This window comes from Protobothrops mucrosquamatus, unplaced genomic scaffold (genome assembly GCF_001527695.2).
Source record: "Protobothrops mucrosquamatus isolate PMUCROS unplaced genomic scaffold, P.Mucros_1.0 scaffold1352, whole genome shotgun sequence".
In the NCBI taxonomy this organism is placed as follows: domain Eukaryota; kingdom Metazoa; phylum Chordata; class Lepidosauria; order Squamata; family Viperidae; genus Protobothrops; species Protobothrops mucrosquamatus.
This window is the reverse complement of record NW_015387546.1, coordinates 191,913-218,368: the sequence shown is the minus strand read 5'-3', so window position 1 is coordinate 218,368 and position 26,456 is coordinate 191,913. Positions and strand designations below refer to the sequence as shown.

Below are 26,456 nucleotides of genomic sequence, written 5' to 3'. Positions count from 1 at the left end.
TGTGACTGTAAAGGTAGCATCTTTCTGCCTCCAGATCTTTCCATTCTGATCAATGACTTTATAAAGAGAAGTGACATCTATTTCCTACCCATCACATTCACACTTTCTTGATCCCTGCAAAACCATGTAAGAATACTCAATCACTTGTCCCTTGGGATGAAGCAGATGATCCAGTGAATTTTAGACCTTTTTGTAAGCCCTAAGGAAGATCCCTTCCCTTCCCTCAGGGGATATTATTTTTTCCACTTTCTCACCATATTATCTGCAGACATTGGTGTCCAGAAGGATTATTATTATTAAATCATATCTGTCACTAGTGCCAAAAGCCTGATTCATATTCTGTTCACAATGAGAAATATGCTAGTCCTTTGAAGGGAAAAACATTCATACCCAGAATGATGAACAATTTCATTACAGTGCAGTCTGGGATGTGTCATGCTTACCCTGCTTTGCTTGTGTGGATCATATTTGAATGATCACCCAACAATCGTAGGATATTTAACCATTTTCCAGTGAATCAAGGCATTCTCAAATGAGTTGAGTGTTAGTAGCAGGAAGGACCATGAAATGACAAATATGAAAAAAGGTTTATAAACATATAGAGATAAGTAAATATGTCAGGTTTCCCCTACACCTAATGTATATATTCCTAAATTCTTTCTGGTCCACTTGTGAAGGAAAATGTGAATAAGATCTCATGTAAATTGAATAAATGATCACATAAAATCTTTAAATAAGGGTTGTTATTTAGAAATTATTAGATAGATGTTTTAACCAAGTCATTGCATCTGGAGCATGCTACTGAATTTTAAAAGGTCTCCATAATTAAAGAGAATGATCATCTTTTTTTTTGTAATCTCTTACACATTCATGGGATTATTCTCAAGATTTTGGAATGATATCTAATCCATAAATGTTACGGCTGTGTGGTTGCTTGACTAGGAAGCTTTAAATAGAATGTGTCATGCTCATTTGATAATTTAATATAAGTGGGTCTACTCAGAAAAAAAATAAATTGGAAATCTTATGTTGAGGATTATAATATAACCGTAGCAGTTATATACCCCTGGAATATATTAAATACAGTCCAATTCTTGGTTTCTGGGACATCACTGACTCCTACACGTCATATTCACAGCACTGATTGTCTTCCCATTCCAATAACTACAGGTTATTCATGTTTCTTCACAACTAACCTCTATAAGTGGAAATGAGAAAAGATAGGTGTGCAAGTTCTACCCTCATCCTCCATAATTCCTATTAGCCTAATCTGGTGCTCCAGGTGTTTTCTGCTGGAGATTTCACAGTTGTTGTTTTTTTTTTTTTTTGCTGTTGGTTACATTATTTGACGTTAGCAGGAATATAAATTCAAATTATCTGAAGGACAGCAGATATTCAAATACAGAATGATTGTCTTCAAAGGAGAACCTTGTCTAAGAGCAAACAATTTCCTCAAGGTTTTCCAAGATTAAAGACTATAAGTAAGCTATAATCACAAAACCACTTTGGTAGAAAATAATATTCCCATATCAAAAGAAATACTATAACCTAATTTTGTATACAGTTCGGCCATTAATCTTTCTGTGTCTCAATATACAAATATAAATTGGACGTTGGAGCTGACAGTTCACAAACATTGTATGGCAAATATCAATGGGCAGCTTTCTATTACCACTGTAAAATTTCTCTACAAGCATGATGAATCCTTTAATAAAAAGAGCACCTGCCACATCCTTTATTTGTATCCATATTTTATTCAGAATGTATGACTTATGAGAATACTGTGTATATTTATAGTGCAATATGAAAAGGTTATTTTCCTGATGAATTCATTTAAATCTTAAGTATAAATTGTTAATAAGCACTAGTCTATAAATAAGCATAAAAAGGTGGGCTCTTTTAAAATAAATTAGTTTCTTTCAGTTTAGTGGATTATAAATATTTTTAATACCTATTTAATATTGATTTCAGCAAAATTGCTATGAGGTTTTCTGTAGCCCCTTTTTGACTGCAGTTTTTTTAAAACCATTAGTTGTACTTGGAAACAATAGGGAGCCTCATTCCAGCAACATTTAATTTATGAATGAGAAGATTTTACACTGGAGTAGGCACCAATGATCAGTAATCAGTAACACTTACCTTTAGGTAGACATAGGACTATTTTTGTTTAATTAATAGCCTTCAATTCTGTTTTATTAAAATGACAAGTTGAATTACAATCATGCACATTTTCAAACCACCTTTCTGCCACTAAAAAATCAATGGCAGTTGCATACATTCATATATAGCATAAACACATGTATAAACATAAAATGCAATTATGAATCAATCCGTCAATCCTCTATCTATTAAAATATAAGAGAAGGATATTTAATGAATATTTGTTTGTTGACAAAATTAGAGGTAACTACTTGAGTAAGGAATGTTTCTATACTATATCAGAAAGATACTTACTGGGCTGCCCTATATAACTAACTCATTTAGCCCCCTTTCCCTTCCCTTCCCTTCCCTTCCCATCAGTCAAACATGCTGTCTGCAATCTTTTAAATATACTTATTCAATTTTATCGGGAGGCAATGTTCTCAAATTTTCCTTCCACACCATTAGAAGAAGAATATTAGGAAAATATTCTTGATGGACTGTAGGATTTTGCACTTGCTAGTTACAAAATGTCCAAGAGTATCCTTTCACTGTAAATAATAATAATAATAATAATAATAATAATAATAATAATAATAATAATAATAATAATAATAATAATAATAATAATAATAATAATAATAATAATAATAATAAACTTTATTACGGTCGTAGACCAGCAATAGCCACCTTTCACTGTAGAAATAATATGTAGTCTTCTTGATTTTCCCAACTGATTGTCTAGGAAAGACATTACTATCATTGACTTTTTCCATAGGAAAGGAGCCAAGACAGCAGAAACAGCAGAGAGATGGAAAGATGTATAAGTGAAAGATTATCAGCAGCATCGCCTATTCCACAAAACTGAACTAAACTGAACAACAGTCAAAATCCTGAAGCCTTCTTATTAACTTTGGGATTCAGGAATGACATGTTTGTTGGAACACACAGAGAGCTTCTGTTAACCTACAAAAACTTTGTTAATCGTAACTCGTAACACAGGAAAAGAGAAACACATACTGATTTGCTCTGCTACATTGTGGCTAGGTAATGCACAAGGGCTGGGGAAGATAGGAACCGGGATAAAAGTTGTATGCACAAATTGAGGGACTCCAGTCAGATACATGTCCAGCCTGCCTTATACCCTTTTCCAGATACCTTCCATCATGATGTCAACTTCAACTGTTCTTTCATTAACTTTTAGATTGTTGGGTCAAATGTGACTTGCTGTGTGCAGTTAATTTTCTTATCTCTGGTGCTTATCTGATTTTAAAGTTGACTTCTTTACTTCTTCAGATTTCTTAAATATTATTTTGTAGGGTCAATCTTTTTATTAATATTATTATTCTGCTTTTCTCAACACTTTAGTTCTTGTAATGCTCTGAAAATGACAGAAAACTTTCCAGAAAGTCAGGCTTATGAATTTGAACATCAAAAATAAATGTATATGATACCTATTTTTTAAATTAATTGTATTCATTTTGTAACAGAATGTATAAATAAGCAGATATTCCAACAGAACATGGCAAACTTACTTGTTGAGAAGTAAAGCAGATTATGAGCATTACACTATATATAAATTCATGGCGTACTATTTTTTTGCAGGAAGTTGTATCTCAAAATGGAAGATGTTTTTTGCTTGATTCATTTGCTGGAAAAGTATCAACTTAGTACACTCTAGAAGAATTCAAGTAAATACTGTAAATATGTAAATAGTAATTCTTAAAAAAGTAGAGGATCCTTGACTCAGTACACTCTAGGAGTAACCACTGTAACTACTATGTAAGTAACCACTTAGATACACTTTAAAATGATTTAATTGAAGTCTAAACTGCCATATTTAATTCTAGCCTCCATCTCTAAAGAGTGAAATTTTAAGCACTTATAAGGAGAGTAGTAGCTTATCAATTGAAATGTCATAATGTAGAGAAGTATTAGATCTTGAGTAGATGAATCAGAATAATTTTACAATCAGCCAGCATTGTCCCAAACATCATGTCTCAAGGAAGAAGATAAAGATACTATCTCTCATTTTATGAGCAACCTTTTAAATAAATAATTGACTCACCATTTTTATTATCTAAGAATTCCTTCAAAGAAATCCAAACTAAAAAAAAAAATCCATAAGAATTTCTCCTCCCCCTGATAAGTGCCCCTAAACCAGAAAGGCTCAATCTCAGAGCTGGAAATTATATAAATTGGAAGCTTCATCTATCAGGAAATAAAAATGATAGATTCATTGCTTTTTAATCAGGAGGGGCATGTGGATATTCCAATCGTATGATAAATTCAAGGGCACTGAGACATTACTGATTGGAGCCATTACTTACCCTTCCCTTTCTAAATTTCAGCAGGGCATAAAGCAAGCAGTAGGGTTAAATAACAGATGTCACATGAAAGATATAGTTAACGCATGCAAAAGAGTACGCCACGCTTTATCATTTTAAAAAGTGGCTCATGGCACGAGCCCAAGTGAGTGATGTTGACAACTGTTCTTTCAGATAAAATATGAGCAATAATAATAATAAAGCTCTTCATTGTTAGCTTGCTCAACAGTTCAGGGTGTATTCCAGGAGGAAGCAGATTGTGCTAATATAGTGGACAAATGTACTATTAGTAACCCTGTCTATAACTATTCATCATTTTTACCCATCTGCTCAATACTTAGCCATCTGTCTCTCTAACTTCAGGGATTTGAACTGCCAAAGTAAAGCAATATATTCTCAATGATTGGGAATACCTCAAGAAAGAAGATACATTACATATGGACTTCTTAATTTTTCATAACAGACCATGATTTTGAAGGATGCATGGAAGACACACTTTATAGCTACTTTCTGTCTGTTCTACCCAACCTATTTTAATGACATGAAGTTTCTATTACACTATTCAGTGGTCATGGAATTTAAGCGCCACACATACAGTGTTTCCCCAAAAATAAGACTCGGACTTATTTATTTTTCCTCCCAAAGAGGCACCAGGTCTTTTTTTTTTGGGGGGGGGTGTCTTTTCCACTCACCTTGCGCAGCGGCATTTATAGCCTCAGCCAGCCAGCCCACTTCTTCTGCAGCTGAAGGAGCAGCTTCATTCTGCAGCTGAGAATGGAGCTCCGGCCTGCATTTTGCAGTCAGAGGTCTTTTGGAAAGGCCTTGGCAGTCAAGAACCGAGCTACGGATTGAATCCATAGCTCGGGTCTCAGCTGCAGAGGCCTTCCAGAAAGGCCTCTGACTTCAAAATGCAGACTGGAGCAACATTGTCAGCTGCAGAATGAAACTTCCATTCAGCCACAGAAGTGGGCTGGTGAGGCAAATGTTTATCCATGGGAGGCTTGGCTGAAGTGGTAAGCTCCACTCCCCCACTCCCACCCTAGCTTGATGTTTAGGCATGTGCCTCACCCCAAAACTAGAGCTTATTTTGGGGGTAAGGCTTACATTAGGCCCACCTCCAAAAATAAGCTAGGGCTTATTTTCAAGGTAGGTCTTACTTTTGGGAAAACATGGTATATGTATACACAATGCAATTGCAAAATGACGACCATGGCCTACAGATTTGCAACAGTGATGTATCTTAAGTTTGTGGTTGTGTTACTATCCCTGGCCTAGAACAAACAAAGCCTAAAGCCATGAGTAAGCATGGAAAAGGCAGGTAAGTAAAGAAGTATTTAACATCTGGAGACAATGAGTCTAATAGTTCAGAAATAGATATTGATACCTATGGGACTTTATTTTAGAGAACTGGGCCAGAGTTAGTTGCACTGAATACACACACTCTGCCAGAGAGAAGTTCCCTGAAGATGGGCTCCAGCATGAGCCCAAAAGCTCGGAAGACTAAACCTCTGATTCCGATGATCGACCCAGATTGGATCCTGTGACATTATCCCGGGATATATATATTCACCTTCATTTGTACTTAGATATTCTCTGAGTATGTTTCTATCAATTTTAAACAAGTCCTGTCCCTTTATTTTTTAGCAATTGTCTTGTGAAGCACTCATTTGTCAGAGAAGACAGCTGAAATAGGAGTAAGGTAATTCTAGATTTTCTCTGTGTTACATTGGCATCTTCACTAAGCAGCTGATCTACTAAGCCTTTTCTCTTCCTTAACTTGCAGATATTTGAAGAATACTTTTTGTTCTTAATTTCCTTCATCACCTTAAACTCTTCTTGAACTTCAAATTTTCTAACACCTTTTTTCTTACAATTCTGCACCATCTCTGTATAGTCTTTCTATCTTTGCACCTTCTGTTTCATTTTTTTGCAGACATTGTTCTGCTGTCTTACACTTTTTATCCCCTATTAGAGCTATTCACATTTTTTCATCTAGTTTTCTTTTTCTTTCAGGAACTTCCAACCATCTTTAGCTACTTTTCTTATTAGCTTCTGCTGGAATTCAATCCTAATAATTGCTCTGAGCTAGAAATACATTTTACTGACTTAGGCTCATGGAAGTAAATACACCCAGCTTTAGTATCCCTTAAAATCAAGCATTAAATGTCAGTTTCTTATAGAAATGAACAAGATAATCAGTTCAACAATGAAATGCTCTGTTTTGCTCTCAAACTTTCCCCTTGTCTCATGAAAGTGTAGTGGCTGGCAAAGAAAATGCCTGGATACTAAACTTGCATTCTATAATGTCCAGTACAACATTGTCACATCCTTACATCTTGCTGATCTAATGCATTTTTCAATTCTACACCACTGTCTCTGGCTGATATAATTTTCAGCAGAAATTGTAGAATGCTGATGGGAATTAGCAAAGCTTCCTTTCCCAACGTATCTAAGGTAGATAATACAGGACCAGCATCATCAGCCAGTAGACTTTTAAGTGTATCTTTTCTTTTTTAAAAGACCAATAATAAGTCAAGAACAAGTAACCTGCTCTCCCTGACTGAATGAGCATTGTTATTTAATAGCCATTGGGCTATTAATAGCTATTACCAGCTATTGAGACCTAAGGAGACTACCAGCCTCCAGTTCTGTGCCGAATACCCACAGTTGCTTTTGTGTTGTTTTGTGGCTCCCAGTAAACACTAGGAGAGTGAATGAGTCACATCTGAGCTATGGTAAGGCTTCAATCCTTGCTTACTCAACTGTGCTCCATAACACCAGAATTCACCTCTGCATAACAATTACAGATAATTTAAAAAATATATTGTGGGATACCTTGCAATCTTTAACAACTGAACCAGGCAAACAATTTGAAATATGTGTTTACAATAGAAAGGGGAAGGATCCAATCTCCTCCCCCTTTTACACTGTGATCTTCACATTTATAAACTTCCATCCATTCAATTTTCAAGTAAACCCATGCATTGACCTCCCTCTCCTCACTGAGCTCTTAGCTCTGGGCAATTCTGTGATATTTCTGGTTTAAAATAGGAATCAAGAACAAGCAAACATAGTAGAACTCAATAATAGCTTTTTTGGCACCTTTGCCCTCATATCATCACCCTTCCTTTCTTCTTCCATTTTCCCAAGAAACTATTTATTTGGCATGTCAGTCTTTTAATAAATGGATGGTATTATGTAATAAGTAATTTTATTTAGTTATTTTAGCATTTAATTGTTTTTTTTTATTTTTTTATATTTGGCTCATCTATGTCTTAGAGATGTTTGGAAGTAATTAAATTAAGGTTAAGTGGATTGCTTTGAAAAGGTGATGTTTTTACTAAGAGACATTTTATTTAAAAGTAGAGTTCATTCATTTTTTTTTAGATGTGATTTGGGTTTAGCAACACCATAAGTCCAGGTTAAAAGGGCATGAAAATGGCCACAGTTAAGGATAACTTCATCAATCCTTCATCTATGAAAGATTCTTTTGGAATGAGGCCTGATACTTTAGCCAATTTTAATTTGATACAATGCTGTTTATTTAAAATGGTCAATGTTTTAAAAATCTATTTGAGGGAACTGCATATACATGGAGGGAAGTGTGTAGAGGGGTGCTCTTCAACATCTTCATCAATGATTTGGATGAGGGGATAGATGGGGAACTCATCAAATTTGCAGACGACACCAAGCTGGCAGGAACAGCCAACATTCCAGAAGACAGGTTTAAGATACAGGAAGATTTTAGATGAGTAGAATTCATTATTGGTTGCTGAGTATCATTGAACAGAGGAGAAATGTTTTGAAAGTGAAGAACTGTGGTTTCCAGGGAATGAGATATAGTTTGAATTAAGGCATATAAATCTATTAGGTTGTGCTGTCATGGAAATTGTTTCAGTTACAGTTTTTTAGATTAAACTGCATTTTGTTAGAATATATTAAGTCTTTATCTGAGCATAACCAGGTTTGATCAGCTTGAATATAAAAGACAGTTTTTCTATCTTCCGCAATATAACAATTCTTATAACTAGGGTTTAGATTAGAAGCATAATTCCCATGTGCAAGAACATGAACATCAGGACTACTTGGTGCCTCAATGTATTTCTAATCTTTTTGTCCCATAAGAATAATAAACTCTGGGATTTTTAGACCATTCTTCCAAATGTGAAAGTTGTTTATTGGCTGTTGGGTCATTTTTACATATGGGTTTTGTGCACTAAGTAGTTTCTTTGCTGAGACAATATCTAATAAAAGTATGTGTGTACTATCTTGGCTGTTCTAAACATTTAGACCTGAATAATGACCTTTGTCAGGGATCCAATGATATAAAAAGACCCCCACACACAAAGTCACTCCACCATAGATGAAGTTCTCTTGTGGGTAAGCTTCTTATCTGTAAATAATATCCAAAGTATCTTGGAAAGTGACCATGATTTTTTAAATGTGAAAGCAAGGTGCAAATCTCACCTGTGGTGAGACAAAATTCCAGAACAGGAAAACATCCTCAGAAACTGCATACCTCCTAGTCCATTGGATTGGCGATTTTCAGTAAGTATTTCCTGCAAAGCAGATTCAGATGACATATCAAAAAAGAAATAGAAAGAAAGAAAAGAAACAAGAAAGAAAGAAAGAAAGAAAGAAAGAAAGAAAGAAAGAAAGAAAGAAAGAAAGAAAGAAAAAACTTGGAGAAATTTCACAAGTGTGCCCACTGCTCCATTTGCTAGAATTCATTGGCAAGATTTTGTCTCTAATCTGGACATCTTGAATCATGCAGAATCCACTAGTGTTGAATCCTTGATCATAAGAGGCCAGATGCCATTGTGATATCCAGCCAAGGAAACTAGAAGCTGCATCATCTGGCAGAACCTATTTGCAAGCCCGGTGCTTTGAAGACAGGACCTGTCAAAAATTGATGGAAAATCATTAGTGACATCACAAAATAATACCCACAGTTATTGTAATTAGGGACTTCCTTATCCTAGACTCTGTGCTTTCAGACTGAAACTGCATAACAACTTCTATGTTCACGTACAAACTGCACAACAGCATATCGTTGAACCCGAAAGCCTACCTATATCAACATTGAACAAGTTATTAACAGCCCAGATGGTCAAATGATCTGACCCATGTGCAGCAAGACAAATTTGGGATGAAAAAAAATATCTTCAAAATCTTTGCTTGCTTTGAAAATGCTATAAAGAAACATATTACTGAAACTTAACTGCATGTTCTCCTGGAAGGTTTACAAGGGATAAGATAATTAAAGTCTTCTATTGTAAAGTTTTTTAAACATTTACAATAGGGACTAATAAAATAGGGCATTTAAGGCTCCTATTGAAAAAAGCATATAATATTTCTCCCTAACTGTTGTATCAATTATGTAAATCAAGAATAGCACATTTTCAACCATTTTCTCCTGTATAATTAAAAAAACCCACTTATTTCCAATGGAAAATGCTTACCTGGGGAAAGCTGAGATTTTATTGTGTTCTCCACCATACATATAAGAAACTTAATTATGACACATAATAACAGCCCAGCACTTTCAGGAGCTCTGATGGGTCTTTAGTAAGACAGCCACACTCTTATGTAAAAATTTAAAACTATACTAATGAATCCTTCAGTGTGGCTGTTCCCTACAGCCATTCTTATTTTGTTTTGTATACATTTAGTACAACATATAAGCAACGGAGATACAAATGAAACAATCAAACAATGATAAGTTGATATCAAGTTTATAATCCAACTGGCTATCTTCAAGGAAAGAATCAAAGAAGACAGGCTAAACAAACTAGCTTATATGTATGAAATTTCCCCAGCTGACTAACTCCAAAATCAGCATTCAGGATTGACCAAACTTCCAACTCCTTGGTAAAAACACTACCAGGTGAGGCTTCCCCCTAAACTGCTAAAAATTATCTAATGTGGGTGTACTATTTAAATATTGCCAATGTGTTACAATGGGCATCATGGAAAATTAATATAAATTGTTGATTAGATATCCAGTTCAGGCTTTGGCACAGCTGTGACTTCTCCTGGGATAATAAAGTTCAATGACCATACTAGATCTAGAGATGTTGTCATTTTTTGTCTCTCAAAAAATATATTTAACATTTTTGGGTAAATTCAGGCTAGCTGGATGCAGTTTTGTTTCTGTACTAATGATCCCTTAGAAATATTGCTTTTTTCCCTTCGTCCATTTGTATTGATTTCTAATGCCTGCTTTTTTTTTTAATCCTTCCATGGTATGTATGCTTGTTCATTTGAGCAGGATGAGAACTTTGGTTCAATGGAATAATTTTAATCCCACCAAACAGATAAAGGAACCCAGAGTGTCTATAGATACAAGTTTTGCAATGTTGTATTTCACATTCGAAAATTGGGTGTAAAAAGTACATACGCTAAGAAATTACTGTGAAGTAGGAGAAGCAACAGAAAAATCCCCATTGCTAAATTTGTAAACAGGGGGAGGGGGGAGAGACAGATAACAATTTTATTATGCCAAGTTTCACCCATTTTTCCCCTTTGTCTAGATTTTATTTATTTATTTATTACATTTATATGCCACCCATTTCACCATCAATGTAAAACACTAAAATAGTAAATGCTAACATTAAAATTAATAAAGGTTAGCTAAGGAAGGAACCAATATTCATATGGGATGGAGGTGGTGTTTTCTTTTAATCCACTAACCTCCTGTATGGAACGCCCCCCCTCCCATCGAGACTTTAGTATTTAAGATTTTAATAAAAAGGAACACTTTAGCAGAGCAGAATAACAACAGAATTGGAAGGTACCTTGTAGGTCATCTAGTCCAACTCCCTGCTCGAGCAGGAGACCCTATACCATTTCAGACAAATGGCTGTCCAGTCTCTTCTTAAAAGTCTCCAGTGATGGAGCACCCACAACTTCTGGTGGCAAGTTGTTCCACTGGTTAATTGTTTGGATTGTCAGGAAATTCCTCCTTAGTTCCAGGTTGCTTCTCTCCTTGATTAGTTTCCATCCGTTGCTTCTTGTCCTGCCTTCAGGTGCTTTGGAGAATAGGTGGACCCCTCCTCTTCTTTGGGGCAACCCCTGAGATATTGGAAGGCTGCTATCATATCATGTCATCTAATCTAAAAACAGTCCTTCTGCTTTTAGATTAGATGGCATTGCCAGATCATAATACAGAATAACAAAAGGACTTGGAGGTCATAGGGTTTCCTGCCTGAGCAGGGGGCTGGACCAGATGACCTCCAAGGTTAAAAAATTAAATAATTGTATAAATTCACGATGGTATGCTCAAGGCAAAGACTTGTTCTTCAATTTTTCGTGGGTCCATTGATTGATCCTCTAAAAGAGATTTTGTCTATTGATTTGGCATCTCTGCAGTTGGTGAATTGCATTCCTTTCCTCTCTGCCTGCCAGCCTGTATTTTTTTTTTTTTGCTTGCCTTATTTTTCTTCTCTAATATACTATCCTATCAGATGGTCTTCTGTTCTGAGAAGACAATATTTAACTGATCCTCAGTCTAGGACTTAGATTGGAACCCTTAGTGTGCTCACTTTATCTCATTCCATATTAATAGACTACTACATTTGCCAAGACCACTTGAAACCTGTCAGACTATTCAGAAAAGAAGCTTAGATTTCTTCCATAGCTGAAACTAGTTTCTTAGTGGCCTAAAACAGATTTTTCTTTATAGAGCCTTTTGGAAAATATGCCCAGAAATTGTCTTGTTAATGGAAAAAGAGTTCTTTCCAAAAAACAAAACAAAAATATCTCAGTGTTCATTCTTCAGTTGTTTAATTCATGCTTCAAAATGTGTAATCGGAGCCAGGGAAATCAACTGAAATAAATAGAGGATACTGAGTTTATTTAAACTCCCATAAAATAGAACGTCATTCAATTAGTTTTGAGTAGAAACATGAAGGAATAGACACTTCCATCAATTAGTATTAGTATCTAAGTGAATTCTATTTTTTTCTGAGATACAGATTATTGCAAGATATTTTATGTAATATTATACAATACCCATGCCTATTTCATTTATATGAACATTATATATTGCATTATAATTGTTGCTTTATATATACATCACATCATATTATTGCATCTCAATGATGTTCAATTTTACTCTGAACCTAAGACAGAATCAGGATACTTCATTTTGATAGTGTGGCTTCACAAAATGAAGAGTTGACTAGTTTATTTGTACTGAAAGGGTTTAAGTTTAGGATTTAGAGTTCTTCTCCAAATGAACATGCTTGTTGATGTATTTTACTTCTGTGTTAGCAATCTTGCATGATTATGTCTAGTTTAATGAAGAGAAGGACGAGGGGGGACATGATAGCAGTGTTCTCAGGGCTGCCACAACGAAGAGGGAGTCAAGCTATTTTCCAAAGCGCCTGAAGGCAGGACAAGAAGCAACGGATGGAAACTGATCAAGGAGAGAAGGAATCTAGAACTAAGGAGAAACTTTCTCACAATTAACCAGTGGAACAACTTGCCTCCAGAAGTGGTGAATGCTCCAACACTGGAAGTTTTTAAGAAGAGACTGGACAGCCATTTGTCTGAAATGGTATAGGGTTTCCTGCCTGAGCAGGGAGTTGGATTACATGACCCCCAAGGTCCCTTCCAACTTTTTTTATTTTTTATTTTTATTATTTTTATTTTTATTTTTATTATTTTTATTTTTATTTATTTTTATTATTTTTATTATTTTTATTATTTTTATTTTTATTATTTTTTATTTTTATTTATTTATATTTTTATTTTTTTTATTTTTTATTATTATTATTATTATTATTATTATTATTATTATTATTATTATTATTATTATTATTATTATTATTATTATTATTATTATTATTATTATTATTATTATTATTATTATTATTATCTCCATAGAAGAAAAATTGTGCCTGAACATTGCTCAGAAAGAAAGGGGTGAAAGCTACTTTTGGGATGTTCTATTCTGTTTTGGTTTTTAGTCTCTTTTAAAAAGCAGCATTCAAAAAAGACCAACTGTGAACATTTTCTACCTCTAAAATTGGACTGATGTCTAGCCTATTTTAATAGGATGACTCAGTATGTTTTTTTCATTATCATGGGATGTGCCAAGAAAGACTGTGAATCTTCCATATCATATGCTACCATATGTATAAAACTTTCTTTAAAAGGAAGATAAAAACAAAGAAAAAGAAAAAGAAAGGAATAAGAAAGACATAAAAAGAAAGCCAATATCTCTCTTTTCTTTCTATAATCTATCCTATCTAATCATCAAAACCATAAATCATGTTTATTTTTTCATTGTTTTGCACAAAAAAATCCATAAGGACTTTCCAATCAACCATAGACACTGATAGTGTTTACATTTTGAGCATGTATTTGAAGTCCTTTTATACATTCTAGACAATTTTTCTGGTAACATCTTCCAACAGTGCATCAGTTTACAAAAATTCTCTTTGCGATTATAACATACTGTAAATGTCAATCCTTTCAGCCTTGTATTTTCTTATTTTGTCTGTATATTATAGCCAAATTTTTTAGCCCAATTTATTACACATTCTTTCACTTGTTCTTGAAATCTGAATGAAAATTTATAGTTTAAATTTATTTATACAGTTTGATGTAGTGGTGAAGGCATTGGGTTAGAACCGGAGAGATTGTGAATTCTAATCCAGACTTAGGCACATAGCCAGCTGGATTACCTTGGGCCAGTCACTTTTTCTCAGCTTCAGGAGTCAATGGTAAATCACTTCTGAAAAATCTTGCCAATAAAACTGCAGGAACCTGTCCAGGTAGTTTCCCAGAATTAGATATGATTGACCAGGGACAAAAAAAATCATATTTTTTACTTATTCTTTCTCTGTTTCAAATAAAGCTTTATACATTTTAGCAATTACATGTTCATCATTTGTACACAATTCTATTTCAGAGTCAGTCTGAAAATATTGAAAACCATAAATTCTTTTGCCTACTTCAAATCTTTCTAATAACTATAAACAAGGAAACCATTGACAGCTATAGACTTCTGCCACCAGTTCTTCTATTGGTTTTATTTTATATTCCTCTTGACAAAATTCTACTATCTCATGCTATGTTAGACATTTGTGTTTTCCTACTATTTCTACTAAATGCTTCTCGTGCATATTATGTTATTATGTACAGTGATACTTTGGTACTCAACTGCTTTGAAACTCATCAAATTTGGTACTCAACACATTTTGACGTAAAAAATTGTCCTGGTACTCATCATTTGTTTGGTACTTGACACACAAGCTAGAACTTGTCAGCATTGACTGTCTTGTGACTCACTACATTATTCCTTAGTGGAAACATTTGTTTGGTACACATCATTTTGGTACTCATTGCACCTGTCGGAATCAATTAACAATGAATATTGAGGTACGTACTTTCTGCATAATATATCCTATTACATCTTATTATAAACTTTTGCATATTATGTCCATAAAATGGTTGCTGTGCACATTATCCTTGGACTACCTTACATTAAACCTTTCTCTTTTAAGCTAACTCAACTTCATAAGAAAAAGAAATTGGTGAACAGGAACATGGAAAAACATTATTTATGCTTTCCTTTTGTCTTTATGAAACATACACTTTGGATAAAAAAAATCTTCCAGATATAGTTCTTCCATTATGCAGTGCAGACTAGATCCATACATCCACATTTGTTTATTGATCACTAGCTGTACCCGGCCATGCGTTGCTGTGGCTCAGTCTGGTTAGCGTGTGTTGCTTTTACGCCCAACAGATGGTGCTGTTTTTTAAAAAAAGCATGTTTTACCTGTCACAGGTGTGACATCTATATAATAGGTATATAAAAACACGTGCATATTCGAATGCAACGTTGTGTCAAAATTTCAAAGCAATCGGTGAAGAACTTTTGGAGATTTAAGATTTTGAACAAAAGAACATTTACATTTTTATTTATATATAGATAGAGGTTCCTTCCATGGTTGCTAAGTGAATACATGGTAAAGAGAGAAAGAGTCTGCAAAGATCACTGGTGGCTGCCATCATATTCATACAAAGTTACCTTGTACAGTTTCATCACCATTACTCTGATTCTTTGCCAGTGTTAATCCAACACTTCTTCAGCATTAGTTTGATGTGCATTGAAATTTGGTTGCAAATATGTTCATTGTTTGGAAAATGATTTTTTTATTACCATTCATTACCATTGTATTTGTGAATGGTCACTAACTGGGGTAGTCACTAAATGAGGAGTGGGTGTAAAATAATAAATCTTAACACAATTTGCAGGTGTAAAATGTAACTTACAGAAATCTGCAAAATGGTGCCTATTATATACATTTTTTGTGGGGGGGGAGGGAAATGATCCTTTCTTATGTGCTCATCAGAGTGGCAGCAAATGAGATGCATATCCTTGCAGAGTTTTAGTGTTTAGACTACCCACTGCCAAAGCAGAAATTAATATGAAAAGAAAAAAAATATATGCGAAGCCACTTTTCTATTGTTGTCTTTTCTTTCCTTATTATTCAACTGTTCAGCTTTTGCCAATATTTGTGAGGTTTGTTCTACACTTTAGCAAATGACTTTAACAAGAATAGGAATTGCTTTTCTATATGACTATTTAAAATATTTTAAAGAACTGGATTTATATTAAAAGAAGGAGCTTTTTCAGCCTATTTTGTTATTTTCTTTTGAGTTTATGAAAAAGGGTTTATTTAGAAAATTATTCAATTGGATCTCTTACCCTTACATAGCCAAAAATATAGATAGATGCTAAACCAAGGTATTCAGAGACTATCTGAAAATGCCAATATTTTTGGTTGAATTGTTTTTAGATATTCTTGCAGTGCACAAGTTCATATGACATAATGAAAAAAATATCTTAAGTTTTGATACAGTTTAAAAATCTTTACAAAGCAGTTCTAAACCTATTTGCAATTCAACAGAGTGATGCATTGTTATTCATACTTTTTTGACTTCTGTGATGGTGATTTCAGCACAACCACCCAAAGAATGAATCCATTTGTTTATAAAAATGTACATCAGATAAAACACATAACAAATGCATGTCTTGTTGGAAAAAAGCGATATACAACATTGCCTTGTATTTGAGACAATATTCAGAATGGGATATACAGTATTAAGAACAATACTATACAAATATTGATTAAAATCCGCACATTGAAAAGGGAGTATAATTTATGATAATGCAGAAATGAAAAATAAACCTGAAATTGGAAAATGTCAACCTGGGTGAAACTGGAAATCAAGAGTCACCTAAAAATAGTTAGGTACAAAAATTAAATACCAAAAGCAAATGTGTGCAGGAAAAGAACAGTTCCTTATTTTTGCCCTTTTGAGTTTCCTATATTTCATTACCAAAAGGTTCTCTAGAGCATTTGAATGTCCATTTTATACATCAGCTCTATCTCAAAAACATGCAATCAGGTAGGAAATAATTGAATTTGGGAACTTTCTACGAGCAGTGCAAGTTTCCTTCATTCCTTTGGGTACTTTTCCTTCTTTAACGTAATATGAGAACTTTCTAAATGTTTTAATTTTATATTTGAAAATTGAGGTAGACAGAAATTGAACAACTGGTAGTGTCTACCTTATTTTTATAATCCTGAATCACCTGAACCTTGAAAGTAGCTGGCATACAAATTAAGTCAAATGTAATCTAATAAAAACATAAGCAGTGCCTTGCTGTCTTGACCCACCTCATCCATCAGTCTGTTCTCACATGGGCCAACCACAAGGACACGCAGAAGTCAGCAGATGGTCTATAGAGGCAGTCACATAGCCATCAAGGCTAATATTGACGCACATGATTTCAATGCATCGGTCCAACTCTTTATTGAAGTTGGCCAAGCTAGTAGCCACTACATCACTTTAAGGATATACAGTATGTTAAAGAGCATCTAAAGGAATACCAATCAATAAATATAGAACTCTCAACCTTCCGAATGGCAGGCGAGCAACTTCACCACTGGGACACCATGTCGCTCTACTATCTTCCATAGCATTAAAAGAACATAATAAGAAATTCTTATTATCTTCCATAGCATAAGACCTGAAATGTTAGACTTCATTTGAATGAAATCATGAAAGGGTGTTATTGTATGAAGTATAGATCTAATTTTACAATTCCTGAATACAGCTTTATTCTACTGCATGCATTTTGCTAAGCTTGAAGAACAGCTTATTGATCTCAATCAATTCAATAATGGATCTTTACTTAGAGCTAGGGGATGAACATACTGTAATTTATATTGGCTGAAAATTTATTCTCATTCTATTAAATTGCTTCTTTGTATTTAATGGTATAATCTATAACCGATGTTTACTAACTGGAATATTTTCAGAAGTAATTTAAAATCTTTACAGCATTTTTACATTTAGCAAGCAACCCAAACAGACATACACAAAATACACAAACACAAACACACAATAGCAAGGAAATGCCATATCTCCCACAAAGTTGTAGTGCTTAGCTGACAAATTTGACTTCACTCCAAGTTCCACAGCTGTTATAGTTCTAAATCTTTTATAAAACACACTCCATATTACAAAAGCAATTATCCATTTTTATTTGTTTACATTGCACTGAAAATTTACATCGTACTTTTACAAATCCCCTTTTTTTCATAAAAATAGACTTCTTTACAAAAGTGTATGCATTAATATAAGAGGAGTAGCCAGTTGCAGAAGAAACAAGATTTTAAACAAGGTCTCAAATATTAACCTTAACAGTAATGAATGAATCATCATTATTGCAATCATTTGAATAAACCAGAATAAATAACAAATTGATGGTATAAAACATAAAAATGGCATTCTTTTAGTAGAAGACAGTTTCTGGAAAGATGGATGTAATTTTCAAAAAACAAAAACAAAAAACATTGTAAAATGGTTTATAAGAAATTCATCAAACACGATAGAAATCCAAGCAGCAGTTCTCAGTTTAATACAGATTGGAGGATGGAAATGGGAAACATGTGATCCTTTGGGGCAATAGGCACTCTCTTATTACATTAATAAAAATTTTTTTTTATTCCCATAGAGATGTTTGTATCTGAGAAAAGAATATTTCCAGATAATTCACACCAGCTAATGGACAGCATTGATGAATTCAAAATCATTTCATGCTATCAAAGGAAGACAATGAACAATGATATGGACATTACTCAAACTGTATTTTGATAATTCAGTTATAAAACTCCAATCTAAACTAAAATTGTATTATTTTATATGAGAGTGAAACAGATCAATGGAATCTCAAAGGTGACAGAAGAAAGTATGATTTGGAGAAATGAGCGTTTTCATTTCTGTACTGTAATTTATACTGTATACTGCCATAGAACAAGTGTCATTTAAGGTTTAACTCCACAACATAAATTCTAAAGTACATTTGAAAACAAACTTACTATGATTTGTTGAACCTTAAAACAATAAGAAAATAACCTCCTGATTGGAATTAAACAGACCCATTCAATTGTAATTGATTGTACTTTAGCTTAATGGGGTTGTGAACTAGATTATACAGGCTTTATTTAAAATATTTGTGCTGGCAGCACCCGTTGTACCTATAGAAATATGTGGCATTGCTTTGGCCCAACATTCAGTGCACTTACTGAAACCCATTATTTCTTGGCACAGCATATAATAATGAGACTAATATTGTAATGCCAAAATTACCTTTCACACAGAATGTACATTTTAAAATTGACAAAAAAGTACACGTTTGTGTATAAATCATAGGCTACATTCAAGAATCAGGCAAACTCAGGACAGATTCTTTATCATACAAAATGATAGAAGTTGGTGATGATTTTTGACCAAGACCTGAATTGCAGATGTAAGGAAATTAAAGAGGAAATTAATTTCTTTTAATTAGGGTAAATGCACTCCTGAAATTATGTACTTCCCAATAAAGAAAGAGAGTGCAATGCTAAGAGATTAACCCCTAATCCAGGAATCTGTGTACAATCTGATGCATGGAGACTTGTAGGTCTTCACACTAACTTTTGTGGGAGGAAAAAAAAAACCACAAGCATATTCCATAGTGGATATCATGCTGATCCCTGTCATAGAATTGGGAAGCCCTGGAAATTTTGAGAAATGCATCAAAGGCATCAATGGGCTGAAACTTACATTTTTGCACTTGCAAACTGATGGTATCATGATGACCACGTCTGTCTCCAGCATTTAATACAGTATAGAAATAAAATTGATGAAATGGATGATAGAGTGAGATGGGAAACGTACCACTTAGTCACCTTCATTGTCCAGATGTGGGATGCTACTCTTCTAATCTGCCATTTGTTCACTTGGAGAAAATTGAACTACTGGGAAAAGGAGGGGCAATGTGAAATATATAGTTTTGCAATAGATCTCAGCAATCAAGATAATTGCAGTTGTGGCATTTCTCAAATCTTATTCTATCGCTGACAAATTGATCACTATAGGACAGGTAACATTAAGAAAGAACAACAGAGCAGGGAATGGAACTCGTGAATTAAAAGAACCTGAGACCAGACACTTAATTTTCCCATTGTGGCTCAGAAATAATGGGTCGTGTTTGCAAGCTTAAGCATGTTGATGATCATGGCATAATCTCAGGAATTCATGGTTAGTGAAGAGGGAGATAGGAGAGGAAAATGTTATTAAAGACCCGATGTGATGGAATGATTTTGCCTGTGACTATTAAAGAGAAGCCATAGGCTCTTGCTGTCTCCCGTAAATATAACTCTTAATTCCTATCACATATAATTTGTTCTTTGAAATCCAGTCCCTCTAGCAGTTCATAAAGCACAGACGTACTGATAGTGGATGCTCCTCCAATATATGCAAATATGTTATTATTTTATTATTTTTTTTAGAATAATCTTCTTTTTTAAAAAAGCAAATAAACTGTGAATAAGCACTCATGGAGTGCAGCAGACGTTCTGTAAAATACTCCACAGTAACCATGAAGTCAATATATATTTATGAAAAAAAAGAAACCCACTCTAGTCTCTGTCTCATCCTCAGGAGAAGGTGATCCAGGAAATCCTGAAAAATGTGCTTTGCTTTTCTTTTTTTCTTTTAAAAACCAGTGAACTAGAGGTCCACTATGTCACATTTCAATCTTCAAACCACTGCAGTCAGGACGTCGCAATGTTATACCATTGTGCAAACTGTGTTCAGGTTGGGATCAAATCGTACAGCCTTCCCTTCGACAGACTTTGCGTTGGTGTCATACATGGGGTTTTCAAAAGCAGCTTGTCCATTGTTATTTTCATGTACAGAGCAACCTGTGTACTGTGTTTTCGGTGCAGTTCTGTGGCGAAATGCAGAAGAACAGAAGATTAAATCAAATGATTATTACAGTCATAAATCAGCATGTAAGAACAGAAAATTACTGTAGTAAAATGTCTGTGAAGATTCTCAATCATCCGGGGTCATGGTTGTCACAAAGGTGCTTTCCCAAAAGGCAATTGGACTTTTCTTGGCTTTTTTCCCCCTTTGAAAATGTTTTGCTTTTCATGCAAGAACCTTCTTTAGAACTTGGATGAGAAATGAAACAAAACAAAAACAAGGAAGCCCAGCTGCATCTTTTGATAAAGCACCTTTGGGATTACCGTGGTAAAAGAATTTTATAATTTTGCTTCCAAGGAAATGTGCTTCAAGAAAAGATGCTTTTTTAGGAGCTTCTAACAATGACTGGAAGATACATTTCAGGAATAGAAACAGGTTAGGTCAGGGGTCTTCAAACTTGGCCCTTTTATGACTTGTGGACTTCAACTCCCAGAATTCCTCAGCCAGGTATGCTGGCTGAGGAATTCTGGGAGTTGAAGTCCACAAGTCATAAAAGGGCCAAGTTTGAAGGCCCCTGGGCTAGTTCATCTTTCAATCACCCCTGGCCCATTGTGAAATCAACCTACAATGCTTTCTTTTTTTTTCTTTTCTAGTATCAATGTGGTGCTTTCCGTTTCAGCTAACACAATCCTTGCCATCAGAGATAAATTTAGCCTCTGTGATCAATAGTTTTTACAGCCAACCATTTTTTGACAGCAGAATTGGGGTTTGTTGTCATGCCAGACAATTAACCCTCCCAGTTTTCCTGACAACTGGCAGATCCTAGCAGCAGATTCCCAAACTACAGGGCTTGAGGAAATGATCAAAGTTGTGTGTTTGTTCATGCATGTCTAGAGAAGACACTACTTACTTGTCAACTACAGATATGGGTAAGCCTATCCACCTAGCCCTAGCAGAGAATACACAGGAGAGTCTGATTCAGAGGGTTGGAAAGGTGTACTTTTTGATATGTGTCCATCAGCCTTCTGAAAGACAGGTGGACATGTGTCAAAATACACCCCTATATATGTCAAGGAGGGAGCACATCTTCTGCCCACCATAGATCATTGTCCTGCTTCCCTCCACTTAACCTACCAAGAGAAGTGTTGAAGAGAGTGTTTTGCTATCTTCTGTATCTCTTACCATGGCTGGCAAGAAAATGGGAAAAGAGAAGTAAGGGATAATGCCTCCTTTAGTGCTAATTCTGTATTCCTTGGAAAATTGATTGCAGATGATCTGGTACCTAAAAATATATTTTCTAGCCTGCCTCCATCCTTACCCCACTCCTTTTACAGACAGAATCTATCATCTGCCACATAGCAGAATGGAGATGAAAATGCAGGCAGCAAATGTTTATGCTAGCGTACTATCTTGATAGCTCTCACAGAGGAGAACAACACTAGAGAACATTGTGCAGAAAAGACCAAACATACTAAGTGAAAATATAAATTATATCAATCCATGAATTAAATTATTTAACGTTACACAGAATATTAAAGATGTATATAAATAATGAATCTTTATTTTTGGATGAAAAAAATGTCTCTCTCAAAAATCCTGCATCCAGATTATAAACGTTTTTATAGATAAGAATCAACATGAGCAGTCCAATTCTGATATACCAGAAACCAATTAATATAGCAGTGTTTGCTGAAAATTTCGCTTACTTTTTGCCCAAGTCTAGAAAGATGTCATAGTTATGGGCAGGCATCGCAAGTAGCAAAGTACTTCTCTGCACTTACCCATATGGTACATCTCTGCAAAGCTTCCAAGGCTTAAAGCAAAGTTTCTACTTGATCCCTTATCTGATATGACTAAGCTGAAGGAAAGTCAGACATAGTTAAACTAAAGCTTCAGGAGATTCTCTTTTATATTATCTATAAGCTATGACACGCAGACTGGATGACTATACTGAATGTCTAGTAACAATCCTGCTATTGCCTAGCACAGTCATACAGCTTAGAGGAAGGGTTCTTAGCAAATGTATTGGTCAAAGCTGTACCTGAGATGGTGGACTTCAGAATTTTTTTTTATTAATTAAATTGCTCATGGAAAATGACTTTGGGCAACATACAACAATACAATAAAGATTGTTCCAGTTCTCTAAAGCCTTACATTATTGCATTTGGTGATGGCAGAGGGAGCTTGTTAAATAATTCTGGGGTGTCAGTTGAAAAGCACAGAATAACTTTGGATTTTATTCATTTTGCTACAGTGTGAAAATAACATTATAGCAATAGCACTTAGACTTCTATACAGCTCCACAGTATTTTACAGCACTCTCTGAGTGGTTTACAATAATCTGGGTCCTCTTTTACGACCTTGGAAGAATGGAGAGTCAACCTTGAGCTGGTAGGGATCGAACTCCTGGCAGTGGGCAAAGTTAGCCTGCAATACCCCATTCTAATTACTGAGCCACTATGGCTTCATTATTTTATGTTCTAGATGTGCACATTTCCATGTGGAAGCTTACATTTATAAACATTAGCCTACCTCATTACTCATATCTGATAGGACTAAAATGTTCACAAAACCCCCAAGACTTTAAATGAACTGGAAGAAGATTATACACAACTATCTCCTAGGTAAGAACAGTTGGACAAAAGTTTGTAATGACAGCATAAACCTAGAGCTGAATTGCCAATGATGGCTACGCAACAGCTGCCTGTAATAAAACTGTTCATGGCACTTATGGCTGATGTAAGATAAATTATACAGGAATACAATTCACAATACTGTACATGTCAAAAACAAAATATAGGCAATATGTGAAGTACACAGCAAAGCCATTATTACTGCATGGTTCCAAGGCATCAAGACATTTCAATATGTTGCTTCTCTCTAAAGGGCAGTAATTTACAGCAATTCCAAAAACTGAAAGTAAAGGTATAATGTAAAACAATGGCCTTATCTATGAAGCATCTCTGACCATTGTAAAAGGAAGTTAGATGGGATACTTTTCATAGGTGATTTTAATTTATTATGAAGAAAGTAATAAGATGTACAAAGGATAAATAGTTCAGTGCATCATAGTACAGACTAGTCAACACCATTTAGATGTTCTTTTTACTTTTCAAATGTGTTCCCATTAATAGGAACAGAGACAGTAAACTTTTAGAGTGGACTTTTGTCATCAAGTAGTGTGCTTTCTAACTGGTTCCTGCAAACCACATGTTTAAACAATTAAATAAAACTTAAAACTTAACAGTCAAAGCAGAGTAAGTGTGCTGGGAAAGACAGGTCACACTAGAAGACATTCTAATTCCAGAAAGGGAAAGCAATATTTCTAGTTCGCAGCCAATTACGATATCATGACAAATACCAATGCTAAAGCATTGTAGAGATCTGAGAAGAGATTGGCTTCCATTGCCACTCAAAGATATGGCTTCAGTTGGCATTGGAAAGGTGCCCAATGTTCCTTGTTCTGCTTCCGTGTAAAACAGATTTATTTCAGAACCATTTTATACTGAGATCTTTTGGGGAAAGAAGCAATCAGAACTAAAGGCATAACTATGGGGAAGAGCAATGGCAGTTCAAGGGTCATGCTGAAGAAAAAAGTGGTGGTGGTAATGTCTAGAGCTAAACTAGTGATGGAAGAACTAGGCACTTTCACTGTTCAGAACAGAGAAAAAAACCAACTTTGACCTGAAATTCTATTCTATGCTTCCTGGGAATAAGTCTTGTGGCTCATTCTCCAGGGACAGTTGCACAAATACAATTTAGATAGTACCCATGCCCTAAAGAAATTCCTCTGACAGTATGACCTGAACAAGATGAGATTGCTATGGACACATAACTAGGGTTGTGTCTCATCATCCTATTGATGTAGGTTATTGGAATCTAGGATGAGCATTGTTATTTCATGATTGTTGTGCTAATGACAATTTGCTTTTCAGTCAGAACAATTTGAAATATAAGAGTTTTTTCCTTTACTTTTATATATCTTTTTAATCACTACCTGAAAAGGGAGAGGTACATCATAAATACCTTTCAGGATGTATGAAGTTTCTGTATTCTTTTGTGTTTCTTATATGCAATGTATATTTTGATTTAATTATATATTATTTTAACGTGAATTGATAGTTTTCCTGAATTGATATTTAGAAATATAGGCAGAATGATATAGAAGGCTGGTTGAACCTAACAGGATTCCATAATTAGGTCAAAAAAACCTCCTACATTCTCCAGACAGCCTAGATTTTATTATATCAGTGACCACCAAAAAACTCCTGAACAATTTTGAAGATAAATAATGCAAATAATGATGGCCTTTTTGAGTTGGTGGAGAACATGATTACTAAAGTATGTAACCGTAGGCATGAGGTGCAATGGGAGAAATTTAGAAGCTGAATATTAATCTCTGATTTGTTCAGATGATACTTTTTTCTTTTTTAAAAAAAGGTTAAATAGCTGAGACAGCAAACAATGATGGTTACAAGTAAACATCATAATTTTTATAACTACTATTTATCCAAGGCAGTTTAATTTGTAGAAATTTGGGGATTTCCTAATAACTTCAAGGGGTTTAAAGAAGACCTACATGCAATAATATTTTCCACATCAAAATCATTCTCTCTCTCTCTCTCTCTCTCTCTCTCTCACACACACACACACACACACACACACATATAATTATGCATACAAAATATATGTATATTCCACCTACCTTTGTTTATAAAGGTAAAATCCAAAGCCTGCTAAAATAAGGGCAAAAAAAGGCACAAGAATAGCAATGGCCACAGAACTGCTGTTTGTACCATGTGATTGATTTAATGAATTTGATCCTTTAGACATATTAAGTCCTGGTGAAACAAAACAAAACAAAACAGAAACATTATTTCTGTTAGAACTTTCAGAAACAAAAACAATTTATTTCTAGCTTCACATAAAAATTGTCCTGGTTAAAATGAACCAAAATATTTGCATCCATCACTACCCAGTCTGCTGCATTTTGTATCAGTTGTACTGCCAAATGCTTGTTAGGACTGTCCCCACATGTTACAGTAATCCAAATGGAAGGTGACAAAAGCTGAGGTAACTGTAAGAAGGACTTTCCAATCCAAATCACTAGAGTTGGCAGACAAGTGTAAGAAGAACTGTCCAATCCTGCAATCATTGCAACTAGCAGACAAGTTGTAATTATACAAAGGCTTATTGACCACAGATATTATCTGCTCCTAGAGCGGGAACTGTGAATTTAGGAGGACTCCTAAGGTGCAGGTCTCCTCTGAGCAGGAGAATTCCATGGTGAAGTCAGTTATGGACCAATCAAGGGTAACACAGGCAAAAACCTAGGCAAAAATAAACAATATAGATGCAGATCCTGTTTGCTTTTTAAATCTGTTATAAAGTGGGCTGGGTAACACTTAAAAATGCTCACGTAGAACGGCAGGGAAGATTACTGCCAAGATAAAAAATTCTTCTTAGAAGACCATGCAGTTTGTGCTAAATGGGATTTTAGTGCCTGAGGAATAAGTACACTTAGCAATACAAGTGTTCGTTTAAGAAGGAAAAAAAGTGCCACTATACAGAAATTGATTCTAATAATTACAGCTTAATATTTTCTTTTACCCAATTTCTCCTGTTTTTTATATCCTATGGATGCAGGTAATTATATTTTATTAGTACTTAGGAATTTGGAATAAAAGGTAAGCAGACAGGCATGTAGAG

General features: G+C 34.7%; 1 protein-coding gene across 1 annotated transcript in view; it reads right to left on the bottom strand.

The window, feature by feature from the left end:
• Positions 1–20,609: 20,609 nt before the first annotated feature.
• Positions 20,610–26,456, bottom strand: part of LOC107292474 (CUB and sushi domain-containing protein 3) — a gene marked incomplete at its 5' end in the record, with an annotated part of 196,708 nt that continues 190,861 nt past the window's right edge. The window contains 2 exons of the mRNA XM_015821564.1: positions 20,610–20,769; positions 25,453–25,588. Coding sequence (XP_015677050.1) covers positions 20,610–20,769; positions 25,453–25,588 — 296 coding nt within the window. The remainder of the gene's footprint in view (positions 20,770–25,452; positions 25,589–26,456) is intronic.